An 11957-nucleotide genomic window follows, 5' to 3' on the forward strand; every position below is an offset into this window, starting at 1 on the left:
TGAAAGTCTCCTGTCAGTAACCAGAAAACAATTTCTAGGCATGTGAAGGAGCATTCCTAGAAGTGATTCCTTCAATAACAACTTTAGAAGACTGCAGGTCTGTTTGATGTCTTGAATGTAAGCTCATGAGAAGTCCTAAGAAAGAACTATAGAACTAAGGTGCCCTAACATTGCTGACCTATAAAATGTGAGGTATTTGTTTGAAACCACAGATTTTTTCCAGGGGTGGGGGGCGTGCATATTACATAGCAATAGATAATATATACACCTGATGTAAATTCTCTCAAGTTACCTTAGAATCAACAAAACTTTCTGACAGAAGTTCCCTTAGTAATTTCTCAGCACAATTCATATCCACCTGTTATGTATTCTTTTGTGCACAGAGAGGTAAGAGTTACTGGTAAAAGATTTTCCACAATGGTTACATCCATAGGGCTTTTGCCCAGTATGAGTCATTAAGTGCTTCTTCACAGCTGAGAGATTATTAAAAGCTTTTCCACAATGACTGCACTCATATGGTTTCTCTCCAGTATGTATTCTCTTGTGTACAGTTAGGGAAAAGCTACTGCTGAAGGACTTCCCACACTCTGTACATTCATAGGGTTTTTCTCCAGTGTGAGTTCTTAAGTGCTGGGTTAGGTATGAGCTCTTCCTAAAGGTTTTCCCACAATCTTGGCACTCAAATGGTTTCTCTCCAGTATGAATACTATTATGCCCAGTGAGCGAGGACCTTGTACTGAAGGCCTTTCCACATTGACTACACTCATGGTGATTTTCAGCCCCTGTGTGAATTCTCTTGTGGCTTTTGAGGTTACAACTGGTACGGAAGAGATGAAAACACTGGTTGCACTCATAGGGCTTTTCTCCAGTGTGGATTCTCACATGAAGTCTGAGGGATGAGGGGTCACTAAATGCTTTCCCACAGTGGCTGCATTCAAATGGTTTCTCCCCATTATGGATTCTTTTGTGAACTGTAAGGTAAGATTTGCTGCGGAAGGATTTTCCACACTGACTACAGTCATAGGGTTTTTCTCCAGTATGAATTCTCTTGTGCTGAGTAAGGTTAGATTTCGTGCTGAAGACTTTAAAACATTGATTGCATTCATTGATTTTCATTCCATGATGACCTTTCTCCTGTTAGTTATGAGATAAATGGTAATTTATATTATTAATATATCATGCTATAATGAGATTTCCTCTGCCCAAAATAAAATCGGGCATTAACAGTTTGACTCTCTTCACAGCTTATATGACTTCTGCTTAGTTTGAGCATGTCCAAAGGCACAGATATTTGATTATAAATCCCTATACTCAAAAACATTTTCTGATGAATTTAGGACTGCTTATGCTGAAAAACCCAACACTTGATTCAGACTTAATGAAAGACAAACTTGTAGGAATTCTCAAGTAAGAAATATATTTAAAGTTGGCTTAATCTTTTCTCTAAAAATATGGTTTCATAGTACCTTCCTAGAGACATCATTTCTTCAAGTTTCAGTGTGACTGTTCATAATGACTCCCTGGGTTTTCTATCTGTTTTAACATGGGAAAACGAGAAATTGATACCTCCAGCTTTACTGCTTTTCCAGCATTAGCATGTTCTTTTCTAAAAACATGCTTCTTAGGAGCTAGCCATTTGGCTTTAAGTACAGTCTCCAAATCTGAAACAAATTGAAAAGAATATAAGTCAAGAGAAGAAAAATGGTGATGTGCATACACGGGTCAAGGCAGACTCTTAGAGGTCAGAATACTTGATAAAGACTGGAAAGGGCAGTTGGTTCTGGACATTTTGAGAGTTAAAGAAAACATATTCTAGGCATATATTGAGATTGGTAAGACACAGACAAGATAAATGATCAGGAGTGGAAATTGTGACTTAAAATTTACAATTTCTTTTTTATTTTTGATTGTATTTATGTGTGCATGTGTGTGTTGATATCTGTGAAAACAGAAGAATTGTGTTCTGCTGGAGCTAGCATTATAGGCAGGTGTGATTCTTCCTACGTGGTTGCTGGGCACGAACTGAACTCTGGTCCTCTGCAAGAGCAGTACATGCTCTTGGCCTTTGAGCCATCTCTCCAGCCTGTGACTTGAAACTGAAAATACAAAGAACTGCACAATTGCTTTTTTCTCCACAGGTCAAAATATGAGATGATGAAAGCAGAGTTAGGAGAAAAGTAAAAAGAGTGAAAGTTCATGTCAAACGTTCATGTCCATCTTTGTCAGAGGCAAAACATACTTTCCACTCTTGCTTCTCAGGCCATAGTCACCTCCCAGGAGAGGCCAGACCTACTTGTGCTTACCTGGACATATGCCTGGAATAATTCCTCTGTCCTCTGTTATAGCCCTGTCTTCTTGTTCCAACTGGGATATCAGATTTGGTTTATCAAGGTGATGCCCTATTGATGGAGAAAATACATGTAATATTAGGGAGATTATTCAAAGGATGCTTAACTCTACAAACATGAAGCCAAACTTTTGAAGATGAAAAAAATGTGACTTTAGTAGCAGCGGTATAATTTTGTCTAAATTCAAAAGAACACAGTAACTTTCATAAGGAACAAAAATATTAGTATCTCTACCTCAAAATTCAAAGTAATGGATTATTAATAATATCAGATATGCATGCTTACATTCAAATATACATTCAAAGGGTCCTAAAAGTTTTAACTATGGAGAATATAAAGCTGGGGAAAGAGAGATAATAATTTCTCAAGGAATACACTCAACAGAAAAGTTCCATGAAAATATGGGTCACTTCTGTTTTCAACGTTGTGCCTTCCCTGTTCCTATTTAAGGACATAAAAGTGCTAAAGACTTATAAAAATGACAATGAAAATGGGGGAATGGAAGTTCACACCTCCCCCAAAAGACAAAAACTTCTGTAAACTTACAGAAATGAATCACCATTCTGGAACTATAAATTTCAAAAAACAATCTATTAGTAGAATGTTTATTTATGGAAACAAAATCTAAATAGCACACCCTGACTAAATCTGAGCAAAGGGACTTCAGGCTATTTTTAACTGACTCACACCCATCTAATCTCTGTTCTGGCTGCCTATCTGCAGAGGGCACCAAGCTCCTATAAGGAGCAGAACAGAGCACAGTTTATGTTTTCTTTTTCCTCCAGGGACTTCCAGCAAGTCCTGGCTTATTTGTTTAACTCCACAATCTGAGATGTGTGTGATAAATACATTTAAAGGCCAATGTATAAGAAAAATCAGTAGACACAAATAAGCACTAATCAAAAAGAACTCAGGAGGAAAATCAGACAAAACATGTTTGCCAAGAAGGCTACTGCGAAGATATATAATGTTCTCCACAATCAAGATTGTTACAGACATAACCCAAGCAATAGCACACACTCAGAAAAGACCTTATAAGGCACTAGGCTCATATTCTTAGTTTGACCCCCAGCTTCGCATGAAACAGAAGGTCAAGGCAGTGTTAGGAACCATCTTGCTTAGTTTTAGTAGTTACATGCTAAATACATATATTTAGCATATAAATACATACATAAATACAAAGCTCATTTTGAAGAGATTAAGAGATTTAGTTTTTTGGTTCTAGGACATGAAAGAAATAGTCAACAAATTATCTGTGCCCACACTTGATTAATACAGATACTGGAAATTAGTTCTGAAATATCAGTTATGTTACATATGATAACCCCAAAGTTGAGGAAGTTGGGCTGCAGAATTGATGTAGACTTAATAACCTAATGAAAAGTTCAAAACACTGTAAAAGCCAGACCTCATTTTTAAAATTTTTATTATTGAGAGCTGCATACATAAATACAATGAGGCACGAACAAATTAATATCTTCCTCAATATGACCCTCTCTCAAATTTCTACCAACTACTATTAGTTCCCCACTAAGTGGTGGGACCTAGATATACTCTATCCCAACTATGAATGGGCTGGCTTCATCTTACACGTTTAGTTCAAGTAATAATTGCTGTGAGTTCTAGAGTGTGCCAACCATGTCATCCACAGAAAGCCATACTTCATAGCATTTCTCCCCAGATCCAGATTTTAGATTCTTCCCACCTCATCTTCTGTGATGGTCCTTAAGTCTTAGGAGACAGTGGTAATATCGATTTCCCATTTATAACTGTGTACTGAGTCTAAAGTCTCAGCATTCGACCAGTTATGCATCTCTCTATTGATTGCTGCCCACTGCAACAAGCAGCTTCTTTAACCAAAGTTGGAAGTAGCCCAGGTCTATGGGTGTAAACACTAATATTTAGAAGGTACTTTGATAACATAACTATTTAGCAAAATAACAATAACAGGTTCCATTCTAGAGCTCATGACCTTTCCAACCCTGGGCTTTTACTAGGACATGGCTTATATAATACATCGATATATAATATATATTTAAGCAAAAAGATCTTTGTATGTTTGAAACAAATCTGGTCTTCATAAAGAGTTCCAGGTTAGTCTTATTACACTGGGAGACTGTCTCAAATCAGGCAAACAACAACAACAACAACAAAAAGCTTTATGAAAACTTATAATCTTCCAAACCAAGGTGGTAAAACCCTCAATTACAGAAACTATTTGAACACAGGTGACATGAAAGGGCGTGCGGGATACACTCAAAGTTAAAGTTTTAATTAAGTGGAGATAGGGTGGTTGGAGAGAGAAAATGGTAGGGAGCCAATTAGCCAAAACTAATATCTATGAAGAAGGCTTGTGTTGGTTTGAATGAAAGAGACCCCCATAGGCTCTTATACTTGATGGCTTGGTTCCCAGTTGATGGAACTGTTTAGGAGGGATGGACAAGTGTGGCCTTGATGGAACAGCTCTGTAATTAGGGGTAGACTCTGAGGTTTCAAATGACCACACCAGATTCAGTCTCTTGCTCTGTGCCTCTCAGCTTACTACTCCAGAGCCTTTCCTGCCTGCCTGCCTACTTGCTGCCATGGTATGCTCCATCATAGCCAAAGACTAATCCTCTGAAACTGTATGCAAGTACTCAGTTCAATGTTCTATTTGATAGGTTGCTTTGGTCATAGTGCTTCTTCATAGTAACAGAAGAGTAACTAAGACAAGCCTCAGAAATCTATTTGGTTTGCAAGCTGATATATATATATAAATACACATATATATAAAACTTAGTTTGAATAGAAGTACCTTGCATAAGTGGAAATCTTACTGCCAGACATGACATACCTCTCTACAAGTTACTGGTCAGGAGGCCCAGAGGCTAATGCCACTGTTTAGCTGCCCACCATAACTAGACAGTAAGACTCTATTTCTGAAGACAGCTCTCACTTTGCATGTAAAATGTAGAAAAGCCAACTTTAAAATGATCAACCTGATGAGCACGCTATATAGTGTGATAAGGTGCTATGCAGGCTGCTGAGGGAGAAGAGACATCAGTGTTCTTACCCAGTGCGAGACCCTGCATGTTACAATACTGATTTTCTGACCAATAAAAAAAAAAAAAAAAAAAAAAAAAAAGGAGGGGGCATTTGTGCTATGAGGTTAACCGACTGCTTTCTGACTTGGTATGTGGCCTCCTTCATAGGAGAGATTTCATGTCTGGCACTGTAAATCTGGTCACAAGCCCATGACTGAAAATATTAGATCTTAGGGAGAAACATATTCTTGTTTTGCTAAATGGTTATGCTGTCAAATTGTACTCTACATATTTATGTGTATATGCACAGATCTGCTCTTTTCTCAACTTTGTTCAGAGAAGCTTCTTTCTACCTTGGGCAGTAGTTAATGAAGAGAGTCACTAGTGGTTAGAGTGCTGAGGAATGGGTCGTCTTATTCAACTTTACACCACCAAAGCTCCTGGCACTCAAGTAGATGAGGTATCCGAATAAAGTAGGACCTGGCAGATGGGGGGGTGAAGACGAAATGCTGACTTCTGGGTATAACATGGTTACTGCATGCATCAACTCACAGCAGATATGTTACCTATATAAGCTCAAGCCAGTCAAAATTACAGCATAGCTAGGGTCCCCAAGGCCCTACCCCTAGTGGATGAGCTGCCGGCAATCAGCTTGTTCATGCTGGAGTGGACAGCCACACACCCATGTGCATACAGGTGGTACTACTTAGTTTTGGCAGGTTATTAATAACAAAACCAAGAAACCAAAAGGATGACAAGGCTGAAAGGGAGCTAAGGTGGGGTGGCTTAGGGAAGATGGAGGGAGGCAGTAATAGATGGACATTGGCAATATACTTTGAGGACATGTGGGGAACTTTCAAAAAACATGCACTCACACGCATAAACATATAGAGATTTGTCTTCATCCCTTTTCTTATGCTGTAACAAAATACTGCAGCTAAGTACTTTTTTAAAAAAGATTCATTTGTTTATCATTATGTATACAGTGCTCTGTCTGCATGTACACCTGCAGGCCAGGAGAGGGCATCAGATCTCATAACAGATGATTGTGAGCCACCATAATAAATGGTTGCTAGGAACTGAACTCGGGACCTTTGGAAGAGCGGTCAGTGCTCTTAGCCTCTGAGCCATTTCTCCAGCCCTAATTTTTTAAGGAAAAGAAATTTATTTTGGTTCAAGATTTTGTGGTCCACAAAGTCCAAACAGCACGGCACTTGCATTTGAATATATCCAAATATGGCAGATATTCTGCTCTTGGAGAGGACTCAGGATCAATTTGCAGCACTTACACCTAGCAGCTCACAACCGCCTATATTTTCATCACCAGAAGGAAGTGACACCTCTGGCCGCTGCGGGCACCAGCAATCATATACACCTGCCACATGTACACATAATTTTAAAAGTGGATACATTTTTACATTAACATGGAACAGAAGTAGAAAGTATGAAGAAGGGATTAAGGATGTAGGCTGTCTGCCTCTACCACAGCCCACTCTTAAGAGAATTGACTTGGTTCCATGATACCTGATTGACTCCCAAGAAACAGCATGAATCTTTGCTGATGGTCTTTGGATCCCGACACCTTCTAACATGCCCCACCATTAGAAGTTTCCACTACTTTAACACTGCCTTTCTCAGCAAACTAAGATTCTAGCACATAAATCTTTGGTGGCTAATGCAAATCACAGCAAAAGTAATGAAAGGTTCTGAAATTATATTGCTGTATAGACCATGGTGAATATCCTAAAAGCCATTCGATTGTATATTTTAAATTGATCCAAACTCTGTTTTGTTTTATATCAGGAAACAAACTGGACCAAAAAGTGTTGCTGGCGTCATTAAATAAACGCAGGGTTGATGGTGGCTTACCGAGGGATGCCAGGTTCTTCCAGTTTTCTAGCATTACCGTCCTGTACAGAGTTCTTTGTAAAGGATCCAACAACGCCCACTCCTCCTGTGTGAACTGCACAGTCACATCCTCGAAGGACACCAACTCCTAAATTATTCACATAGCACAGCTTAGTCAAAGATTCCCCCCAAGGAGAAGAGAGCCCAAGGTAGTAGACCCACACATGGGGACTCAGAGCATAAGACATGTAGGCAGGTTAAATACTGTCTTCCTTGGCTCCTGGCCTTGGCTCTTCTCCTGTAGAGTACACTACTTCCCAAAGTCCCATCCTGTTTCCACTCTGTTTGCTGTAGAAATCTCAGTTCCTGGGGCTAATAAGCACAGGCCCGGACAACCCACAAAGAGGAGAAACAATTGTTACATGAATGAATAATTCCCCCATGGCTGTGATAAACTGCCTGCAAGTAAGACAAAGTCAAACCTTTACTTGACCTCACCACAAACTCTTAGGGAGTATGTGACGTCCTTAGACGCTCTGGAAGGAGCTTTGCAAAATCAGTGCGTGTGTGTAGTGGATGTAAACATACTTTTGTTTTGATCCCAAGTATGGGATGTGAAACTGCCTTGTGTGAGGGCGTGGTCTGTTTGTTCGCTGGAAACAGACTTGTGTGAGGGTGGGTGAATGATATTTGCCAGCTGAACTCTGAGAGGAGATAAATAGGAGCCTTAAAAATGGGCTTCGCTTCACAAGTTTTGCATTGCTTCCTATTGCTTGGCTGCTCATCTCCCCCAGTTTGAGATGTTCTAAAGAGAAACGCTCTATAGAATGATTTGAGGTTTCTGCTGCTGTGGTTGTGGTCCCTTTTGCTGAATTTCTGGTTTGCTGTTCAACAAGCCTGCTGGAATCTTCAAGACAAAGAGTGCAATCTCCCCCAAGGAACCCAGTCTAAAAAGGTCTCCTTCCATTGTACCTATTAACCCTTTCTCTCCTATCTAGAATAGGTGCATTGGAAGGGAGCTAGAGGCATTAAAGGACCGCAAATAAAGTAGGTTTAAAAAATATCAAAGCCTACACATGTGTATACAAGAGAATTTTCCAGGATATCTCCTAGCCCTTGCCAGATGCCTGAGGATATTGGTTGGACTATATTAGTCTCTATAGTGGCAAGTTTATGCAAAGAATGACTTGAAAAAATGAAGATCTACTCACTTGTAACAAGCCTGTCAGGAACTCATTGGCTAGCCTTTCTTTGCACATGTGTCCTTTCTCAGGAGACAGTGAGTACAGAGAAGACTGAACTGGGGAAGAAAAAATAAATCATAAGAATCTGAGGTTTAGTTATCCACCCGAGGCTGATTATACACAATTACCAACATCTACAGCATGCATATGCACATGCACATGCACACATCCATAGCATATTCTTCTACCCCTGCATAGACACTCAGTCACAGCTCCCATAAACATACACAACCTTGTTTCAACTTTGCTAAGATACAGGACACCTGGGACTGCCTGCCTGTGCGGAACAGAACACATTCACAGAGGAGGAAATTGATAGTATTCAGTCATCACCATTTATTACAGGAAAATTAAAGATATACTTCAAAAAGACCAAAATCTTCAAAATTATCATGAAGATGCCACATCCATTACACAACAACTGTGTCCCAAGAGCTGTTTATCACATCCAAGAACCACTGGGCTCCACCCTTACCTTACCTGCTAGGCCTGAGCCTTCTCAATGGCTACCCAGTCCCTACCCCTTTCTGAATTGTGTGGGGTTGAGCGTCTTTGAATCTTATTCTAAGGGCTGCTAGGACCCAGTGACTTACCATATATTAGAGGAATGATAGTTGCTGCCATCCTGACTCCAACAACTCCTGAACACAGGGCAGTAGGTGCGCCAGCCACACTTCTGACACCCAAAGACACCAAGGACAGCACTCTAGAATCAACAGAAAATAGGAAGTCTAGACAGCCATGCTCATTCCCAGGGGTGTTGAAGACGAGCTTTTTTTCAGTTTGTCCATCTTGGCCTTCTTCAAAGTGCACATTCTGTTTCTCACACTGGGTCTTTAAAGTTGGCTGGAGGGATTGGGGGGGTCCAGGGGGGTCTGTTTTCTTCTTCTTTCACATCAATAAGAATTCTCCTCATTTCAAGCAACCAAACAATTCTGGAATAAATTCTCACCATCAAGAAGTCTACTAATTCAATTCATTTCTAGTATGATCTGCTTGAATACACTATCAGGGTTAAATATTCAAAGGGTGCAGGATCAGTTCCCAGGGTGTCCCTATGCCCCAACTCTAGATGCCAGTTGTCCTCAGTTGGGTTTCTCTATGCTCTTGTCCCGCTAGCTGGAAGTTGGGGCTCTCATGGTCCTTTTCTTAGATTTGAATAATTTGCTTGAAAGGATAGCCATTTATAACTTGCCTTGTTAAAACTCATGCACTTCTAAAGAAGGCTTATTATGACTCTGGAAATTCTAAAAGGAGGATCCTTAAGTCACAGGAAGTAAAGAATACAGGAGACCCTGGACATCTGTAAAACTGACCGTATTCACAAGATTTATATCTCATCAAAGTTAATAGAAGCAGTGAGGACTGCTGAAGACACAGACCATTCTAGCTGCCTGAAAAGGATCAGACCAGCTAAGCTGTGTGGATGAGACATTCCTTGACTTATGGAGCTGCCTGCAAATAGTGCATTGAGTTTCAGGTTTCCAGTACTGGTGAGCAATTACAGAAATCTACATGGCTTTTGTTGATGTGCCCACTCTTGGTGGTCCCATATATCTCTTCCTTCAAATTCTCCATTTTGCTATTCAAGAAAGGTAGCACCAATATTCTCATGTGCTAAGGGTGTTTTCTTTCTAGTTACTCTCCAACCTGCTTCCCTATTCTAGCCACTACTTCTCTGGATGTCGCCTTTCCTCTTGTTCTACTCATGCCTCACAAGGTAATATGTACTGTCTACCACTTCCATCTCTAGAACAATACCCCTGAATCAATGATGATGACTATAGCAGAGGCACAGAATACTGTTACCTGACACTATCTCCCATCTCTTCAATGAGCAACACCACAGAAGACTACAGCCTTTGCTAAGGACACATGGAAAAGCTTTCTCATACACAGCTGGGCATAGCTCTTATGAAATGAGTCTGTCAACATTAGACTAAAGAGCATAAATTTTCAGTATTTATCCTTTCAAACCTATTTCTAAGAATTACTTCAATGACATTCAAATACCAAAAGACTAGGGTAAGTTCACTGACAGTATTTTTAATAGAAAATACTTAAAATTATCACAAATGGGGCTGGGGAAATAGCTTAGCAAGTAAAGGCACTTTATCTCAACTGTCACAACTTTTCTTGATCCTAGGGACCCACTTGGTAGAAGATGGAAACTAACAAACTGTCCTCTTACCACATACTATGGCACATAACACCCCCCCCACACACACACACAACAAATGTAATAAAATAAACAGAGCCCACATCATAGGAAAGACCCAACTGTGCAAGTTGTCCTCTCACCTCCACGGTAGCACACATAAAAATAAAAGGTCATTAAATTGAACAGAAATAAATACAACATAAATAAAATACATACATAAATAAAACCATCAAATGAGAAAGATTAAATAAAACTGTAGGCTACCTTTATAATTAAGAAACAGACAGCCAGAAAAAAAATAAAAAAAGCAAAAGCTGAAACCATCTCCAAGTACTGACAGAAATTATCTAAGAGTTGTCAACAGAAAGCATAGGAGTGAAAGAAGCTGCTGGAGGTAGGCAGATAGAACAGCAAGAGATAGGAGGGCATAGAAACAAAAGGAAATAGAGATAGGATGAAAGGCAGAGAAAGCTGAAGATGCCTCCTGTTGCTTTTAAAAGTAGAGGAAGATTGACAAGTATAGTGTATGCTTTTAAGCACTCAGAAGGCAGAGGTAGGTAGATCCATGAGTTGGAGGCTATCCAGGGTTCTATAGAAAGAGACTGTGTGTGTGTGTGTGTGTGTGTGTGTGTGTGTGTGTGTGTGTGTGTGTGTGTTGGAGGAAAGAACTACAAGTCAAGGAATTTGTGTAACATGGAAAAGGCTTTTTTAAAAACTTGAAGGAAAGCCGCCTGAGGCACCTAGAAATTCTGAGCTCCAGAACTGAGAGAATGTTTCTATGCCACATGAAGCCATTGTTTATAGTAATTTGAGATGCCAGCCACTATTAGCTTACAAACCAATTACTATTCCTTTCCAAATGGCTCTGGCAGACTCACTCCTCAGTATTCTCATCTTTACTCTCTTTTTTATTGTCCACTTCATGGAGACAGGACATAGCCAGTTTTGGATTTCACTAATCAGAGCCAGAGCCCAGCTCATGAAAGGGACCAACGGTCCTAGATTCTCTAGGACTGTTCTGAATCCTCAATGTCCTCTATCCAGAATATTCAGCCTTGAATAAGATGAGGATCTTGATCATCCTAACCTGTGTAATAATGACTATCAATTATATAATAATCAAATATTTCTTTAATATGATTACAGAAAGCTAAAATTAAAAAATGGCAGGAGTAGGGACGTGGTTCAATGGTGGAGCACTTGCCTAACTGGTCCAAGAGAAGTACTTGACTTCCAGCACTGAATAGAATAAATCAAGCATGTATAGGTAATAAATAGCTTCTATATTATATAAAACATCATACTGCCTTTTTCGGGAATGTTAAAATCCTAT

The 11957-nt window shown here is 39.7% G+C and overlaps 1 protein-coding gene across 1 annotated transcript; it reads right to left on the minus strand.

Moving 5' to 3' along the window:
• Positions 1-323: 323 nt before the first annotated feature.
• Znf558 (zinc finger protein 558) lies at positions 324-9087 on the minus strand. Its single transcript, XM_051156779.1, has 6 exons — positions 9057-9087; positions 8431-8519; positions 7241-7367; positions 2304-2399; positions 1567-1661; positions 324-1134 (listed from the first exon to the last, which is right to left on the minus strand). The coding sequence occupies exons 1-6, from the start codon at positions 9085-9087 to the stop codon at positions 349-351; spliced, it is 1224 nt and encodes a 407-aa protein (XP_051012736.1). The 3' UTR covers positions 324-348.
• Positions 9088-11957: the final 2870 nt, after the last annotated feature.

Source organism: Acomys russatus, chromosome 14 (genome assembly GCF_903995435.1).
Source record: "Acomys russatus chromosome 14, mAcoRus1.1, whole genome shotgun sequence".
In the NCBI taxonomy this organism is placed as follows: domain Eukaryota; kingdom Metazoa; phylum Chordata; class Mammalia; order Rodentia; family Muridae; genus Acomys; species Acomys russatus.

Bases quoted from the DNA above. Each gene is read 5' to 3' on its own strand.
- Znf558 (XM_051156779.1), bottom strand. From the start codon at position 9,087: ATGGCAGCAACTATCATTCCTCTAATATATG. The intron at 7,368-8,430 runs GTGAGTAGATCT...TGAATAATTTAG, and splicing joins TCCTGACAGGCTTGTTACAA to GAGTTGGTGTCCTTCGAGGA. The intron at 1,135-1,566 runs GTATCAATTTCT...CATAACTAACAG, and splicing joins GAAAAGCAGTAAAGCTGGAG to GAGAAAGGTCATCATGGAAT.